We start from the raw sequence: 7,044 nt of genomic DNA on the forward strand, positions 1-7,044 counted from the left end.
AGTACTAGTATATATGTTTTTATTGATCGTGATAAACACACGAAAGTTGGTGGTACATACAAGATTTGAAAGCGTAAATCAACAAGCACACTGGCCTGGCGTACATGGGGACATGGGGTCGCCATGCTACATGCATGCTACACACGAACACGTACACACATAAGCACACATAGGCTGCAGGTAGTATATATTCTTATCGGAGGATGCCCTGTTATAGTGTTATTCCACCATGGATGAGGTAGTTATGGTAGCATGTCCACACGTGGCATGTTCTGCTTGCTTGGTCCCTCGATTCATGCAGAGCTAGCTCAGTTGAGGGGCTCGCCGGAGCCAACGCGACGTGCATACACCGACGGCTTCGACTTGGATGGTCCGGGCTGAGGGTTGGGGTTTGGTTGCGGTTTAGGCGTTGGCTTGGGTTCCGGCTTTGCTGGGGTGGTCTTGGGCTTGGGTTGTGGTTCAAGCTTTGGGGTGGCCTTATCGGACTCAACATCCTCTACCGGTGGCTTTGGCTTGGACGGTCCCGGCTGAGGGTTTGGGTTCGGTTGTGGCTTAGGGGTTGGCTTGGGGGTCGGCTTGGGATCCGGTTTTGCTGGGATGGCCTTGGGCTTCGGTTGTGGGTTGGGCTTTGGGTTTGCCTTGTCGGACCCAACATCCCCTACTGATGGCTTTGGCTTGGATGGTCCTGGCTGAGGGTTGGGATTTGGCTGCGGCTTAGGCATTGGCTTGGGGGTTGGCTTGGGATCCGGCTTTGTTGGTGTGGTCTTGGGCTTTGGTTGTGGTTCAGGCTTTGGGTTTGCTTTGTCGGACCCAACATCCTCTACTGGTGGCTTCGGCTTGGATGGTCCTGGCTTAGGGTTTGGGTTTGGATGCGGCTTAGGCGTTGGCTTGGGATCTGGGTTTGCTGGGGTGGTCTTGGGCTTTGGTTGTGGGTTGGGCTTTGGGTTTGCCTTGTCAGACACGACATCGTCAGAGTATAGTGGCGGCTTTGGCTTGGACGGTCCTGGCTGGGGTTTAGGCTCTGGCATCGTAGGCTTGGGCTTGGGCTTCGGCTTTGCATCGTGGTCTGGAGTTGGGTGGGGCTCGGGCTTTGCAGGTGTGGTGGGCTTTGGATTTGGTTTAGGTGTTGGCTTCGGGTATGGCTTTGGTATCGGCTTTGGTGAAGGCTTGGGGTCAATGAGCATCCCACCATCGGCGAGGCTAGGGTCGTCCACCGATGCCACAACGAGAACGACGAGGAGGAGAGCCAGGTGAAAACTCAATGACAGTCGGCCGAGAAACCCCATCTTAGAGAGTGTTTTGGTGTAGCTCACTAGCCTGCTGATGTTTCCCAGGATCAATGTCTACCAGTGGTGTTTTCTGTTGTGTTGTGTTGTAAAATGGCATGGGGTTTGTAGGGGATTTATAGCCACGCCTAGCCAAGTAACGTCGGACGTGTGTCCGGCCGTATCTCGTCGATCGGATGAATCATGGGTACATCCATGTAAAGGGCATGTATGTCCGATGTAACCATCCACTAGCTTGCGGCTTGCGACACGTCCCCGGCCATTGTTTTCATTTTCAACTCTGGACGGTTATAAAATTTGAGAGTGAATCATTACTGATTAGAGTATCAGGCCTAACTTCGCCACAACAACACATGTACTCTCCAGGCCAGCGACACACTCTTGTTTCGTACTACCTTCGATGTCTTATATTTTTAGGTATAGATGTATCTTGTATCTCGTAAAAATTTAGACGCTTATTTTTGAATGAAGAAAATACATAAGGTTCTTACCTGTAAGTTAGCACGGGTCTCACACTCTCACTAGCTTGGTAGAGCAAGTATGCATTCATGCTGTTAAGTGACAACTAGGCTGAGCGTTATCGTGCCATTACTAATTATTTACTGGGTCTATGCGTATATTCCCCTTTTTCTACTGTCTCTTTTGGAAGCAGATGCTGAATGTGGACACGTAGTGTACGCGGATATATGTGTGTGGGAGCGGGCGTAAAGTTACACAAGCTTGGATCATCATCCGAAGGTACTCTGTTCGTCTTCTTACAGCAGAAGGCATCCATCGAGCAATTTCCCCCACTACTGTTCATGTGTGAACACTTGATAGAATTAACATAAAAATATGAATTGCATGTCACTACAAGTAAACCAACAGAAACATTTTTCAGCCGTGAATCCAATAGTATGATTTTTGTGACGTATAACTTATATTTGTTGGTATATTTAGTAGCATATTTTGATATAAACTATATGAGAAGCTTCTTTTCCAAATAAACCTAGTATGAATTTTTTTTCCGGCTGCGATCTGGCCGCCTCCATGGCCTTCGGGCCATGGAGGTACGGTGGATTGCGGCTCTCGTCGGCGGGAGGGCTCCGTTTTCCAGTTTTGGGGAGCTTCGTTCCCTATTTTTAGAACTTTTGTTTGTAGGGCGGCGCTTGGGTGGTGGTGGCGGCGCCTCATGTAATAACGTTTCCCCGGCTTCAACCCCATCTCGATGGTGACGTCGAGAAGCTTGTGGGTATGGTGTGGCCTTCGGGAATTTTTTCTAGCTGTGGGAATCTTCTGATCGTCAAGGAGCTTCATCGACATTTCATCCTACTTCTTCGTCTCCGGGACGCATGTGGTCTTTTTGACCCGTTCGGTGACTTCCCGTCCGCAACCAACAATGTCAGGCCGACTCAGGGAGGAGCGGCAGCAGCGGCGGGCCATCGACACGGTCTGGCCTCTTCGACCCCCCTCTGGACTATGTCTTCGTTACGGTAAAATATTGACTTTGGCTTTTGTTTCGTCCAATAACGAGAATATTTCATGTATAACTTTTCTGAAATACAAAACAACAGAAAACAGAGAATTGGCACTGTGGCATCTTGATTAGTGCCGGAAAATGTAAAAAAGTGCAACAAAGTGTGAGAAAAAAATATATAAATTGGTGTAAACAAGCATGGAGCATCAAAAATTATAGATACATTTGCAATCGTATCATGTTCCCACACCGGCGGGCCCCATATGGCAGCCCCACAAAAAATGATATGTAAAAAACATAACGAAATACGAAATTCATACGAATTTAGACTAGTTTTATACAAAATTGACTCTAATTTTAACTAAAAACTTTTAAAAAATAAACTAGCGGCGTCCCTGGAATGCGCTGTAGTCGAGATTGTCCGCGTCGTCGCCGCCATTGTCGTCATCGGAGAAGTCGAAGGACCAGTCGTCCTCCTCCTCCTTTGGCGCCGGCGGCTCAGAAGGACCGGCGAGGTCAACAAAGTTCTCGCCGTGGTCCATGGCAGACCACACCGCCGCCTGCCGCATGTCGAGCGTGATTTGCCGGTAGTCCTCATCGACGGATCGACCGACGATGAGGTGCTGCCACGGGAACTCCTCCGGGTCATCGCCGCTAGGGAAGGCCGCCTGCGCGTCCGCCTCCATCTCCCAACACCTCTTCTTCGCCAAACGGAGGTGGTTGCGAGTCCGCACCATCCTCCTCCTTGGGGTGGCGCCGTTGAACCGTCCCTGGCGTCCTCCGAGCCGGAGCTGAAGCTGTGCGCCTCCGCCGTCAAGGATGACAATGCCGCCTGAAGGAGGCGCGTGCGCGTCCGAGCGTGTGCGGCAACCGACAGTCAATGAGCCGGTGTGCGAGTTTCCCGATGTCGTCATCCTTGCCGGCGGCCTCCATAGCGGCGGAGCCTCCAGCGCCATGCACTGTGTGATGCAACCCGACCTTCGGTCTCCACCGCATCATGTGCATCAATGCCAACACGTCACGCAAAGGTGAATCTTCTCCTTTATGTGTTCCTACAAATGTCTCTCATGAATGGTATGCTACTTCATCCTCCGTCATATGACCATGATAGGATTACATCGCCAAGTACGGAGGAAGTGGAGGACGCCATGGAGGCTCGAGGACTCAAGGCCAAGGTCGTGGAAGCATGGAAGAGATCGTCGAGGAGAAGGAAGAAGAGCAGGTGAAACCGGCGCTCAAACCGGCACTGTCGGCTGATGGCGCGTGATGCACACGTCCGCTGGGAACCCCAAGAGGAAGGTGTGATGCGCACATCAGCAAGTTTTCCCTCAGAAAGAAACCAAGGTTATCGAACCAGTAGGAGATGAAGGCCACGTGAAGGTTGTTGGTGGAGGAGTGTAGTGCGGCGCAACACCAGGGATTCCGGCGCCAACGTGGAACCTCGCACAACACAATTAAAATACTTTGCCCCAACTTAACAAGTGAGGTTGTCAATCTCACCGGTTTGCTCGTAAACAAAGGATTAAACATATGGTGTGGAGAATGATGTTTGTTTGCAAAGAACAAGCAGAGAACAATGATTGCGTGAGGTTGTATTTCAGATGTAAAAGAATGGACCGGGGTCCACAGTTCACTAGTGGTGTCTCTCCAATAAGAAATAGCATGTTAGGTGAACAAATTACAGTTGGGCAATTGACAAATAGAGAGGGCATAACAATGCACATACATATCATAATGACTAATATGAGATTTACTTAGGACATTACAACAAAGAACATAGACCGCTATCCAGCATGCATCTATGTCTAAAAAAGTCCACCTTCGGATTAGCATCCGCACCCCTTCCAGTATTAAGTTGCAAACAACAGACAATTGCATTAAGTACTGTGCGTAATGTAAACAATACAAATATCCTTAGACAAAGCATTGTTGTTTTATCCCTAGTGGCAACAAAGACATCCATAACCTTAGAACTTTATGTCACTGTCCCAGATTCAATGGAGGCATGAACCCACTATCGACAATAAATACTCCCTCTTGGAGTCACAAGTATCAACTTGGCCAGAGCCTCTACTAGAAACGGAGAGCATGCAAGATCATAAACAACACATATATGATAGATTAATAATCAACTTGACATAGTATTCCATATTCATCGGATTCCAACAAACACAACATGTAGCATTACAAATAGATGATCTTGATCATGATAGGCAGCTCACAAGATCTAAACATGATAGCACAAGAGGAGAAGACAACCATCTAGCTACTGCTATGGACTCATAGTCCAAGGATGAACTACTCACGCATCAGTCCGGAGGCGGGCATGGTGATGTAGAGCCCTCCGGTGATGATTCCCCTCTCCGGCAGGGGCCGGAGGCGATCTCCTGAATCCCCCGAGATGGGATTGGCGGCGGCGACGTCACAGTAACTTTTCTCGTATCGTGGCTCTCGGTACTAGGGTTTTCGTGACGGAGAGATTATATAGGCGAAGGGGCAGAGTCGGGGGACGCTCGAGGGGCCCACCCCATAGGGCGGCGCGGCCAGGGGTGGGGCCGCGCCCCCCTAGGGTGTGGCCGCCTCGCCGCCCCTCTTCGTCTACTCTTTGGACTTCTAGAAGGCACCATGGAAAATAAGACCGTGGGCTTTTGTTTCGTCCAATTTCGAGAATATTTCCTGTGTAGGATTTCTGAAACCAAAAATAGCATAAAACAGGAACATGCGCTTCGGCATCTTGTTAATAGGTTAGTGCCGGAAAATGCATCAAAATGATATAAAGTGTATATAAAACATGTGAGTATTGTCATAAAACTAGCATGGAACATAAGAAGTTATAGATACGTTTGAGACGTATCAAGCATCCCCAAGCTTAGTTCCTACTCGCCCTCGAGTAGGTAAACGATAACAAGGATAATTTCTGAAGTGACATGCTACTATCATAATCTTGATCAATACTATTGTAAAGCATATGAGATGAATGAAGTGATTCAAAGCAATGGTAAAGATAATGACTAAACAACTGAATCATATAGCAAAGACTTTTCATGAATAGTACTTTCAAGACAAGTATCAATAAGTCTTGCATAAGAGTTAACTCATAAAGCAATAGATTCTTAATAGAAGGTTTTGAGGCAATACAAAGTAAGATATAAGTTTCAGTAGTTGCTTTCAACTTTCAACATGTATATCTCATGGATAATTGTCAACACAAAGTAATATGATGAATGCAAATAAGCAAGTATGTAAGAATCAATGCACACAGTTGACACAAGTGTTTGCTTCTAAGATAGAAAGAAGTAGGTAAACTGACTCAACATAAAGTAAAAGAAAGGCCCTTCGCAGAGGGAAGCAGGGATTACTTATGTGCTAGAGATTTTTATTTTGAAAACATGGAAACAATTTTGTCAACGGTAGTAATAATTCATATGTGTTATGCATAAAACATCCTATAAGTTGCAAGCCTCATGCATCGAATACCAATAGTGCTCACACCTTGTCCTAATTAGCTCGGATTTCCATGGATTATCATTGCATTACATATGTTTCAACCAAGTGTCACAAAGGGGTACCTCTATGTCACTTGTACAAAGGTCCAAGGAGATAAATCGCATTTGATATCTCGATTTTGATAGATCTCAACTTGAGGACATCCATACCGGGACAACATAGAAAACAGATAATGGACTCCTCTTTAATGCTTAAGCATTCAACAACAGATAATATTCTCATAAGAGATTTGAGGATTAATGTCCAAGCTAAAACTTCCACCATGATACATGGCTTTGGTTGGCGGCCCAATGTTCTTCTCTAACAATATGCATACTCAAACCATTTAATCATGAAAAATCACCCTTACTTCAGACAAGACGAACAAGCATAGCAACTCACATGATATTCAACAAAGGTGTAACAGGTTGATGGAGTCCCCAGAAACATGGTTACCGCTCAACAAGCAACTTATAAGAAATAAGATACATAAGCGACATATTCTTTACCACAATAGTTTTTAAGCTACTTTCCCATGAGCATTGTATTGCAAAGACAAGGAATGAAATTTTTAAAGGTAGCACGCAAGAAATTTACTTGGAATGGCAGAAAAATACCACATAGTAGGTAGTTATGGTGGACACAAATGCCATAAGTTTTGGCTCAAGGTTTTGGATGCACGAGAAGCATTCCCTCTTAGTACAAGGCTTTGGCTAGCAAGGTTGTTTGAAGCAAACACAAGTATGAACCGGTACAGCAAAACTTACATAAGAACATATTCAAGCATTATAAGACTCTACACTGTCTTCCTTGTTG

The 7,044-nt window shown here is 46.5% G+C and overlaps 1 protein-coding gene across 1 annotated transcript; it reads right to left on the bottom strand.

Moving 5' to 3' along the window:
* Positions 1-308: 308 nt before the first annotated feature.
* On the bottom strand, positions 309-1,286 carry LOC124656003 (protein TsetseEP-like). The gene is made up of 2 exons (XM_047194819.1): positions 663-1,286; positions 309-626 (listed from the first exon to the last, which is right to left on the bottom strand). The coding sequence occupies exons 1-2, from the start codon at positions 1,284-1,286 to the stop codon at positions 309-311; spliced, it is 942 nt and encodes a 313-aa protein (XP_047050775.1).
* Positions 1,287-7,044: the final 5,758 nt, after the last annotated feature.

This window comes from Lolium rigidum, chromosome 5, assembly GCF_022539505.1.
Source record: "Lolium rigidum isolate FL_2022 chromosome 5, APGP_CSIRO_Lrig_0.1, whole genome shotgun sequence".
Lineage (NCBI taxonomy): Eukaryota > Viridiplantae > Streptophyta > Magnoliopsida > Poales > Poaceae > Lolium > Lolium rigidum.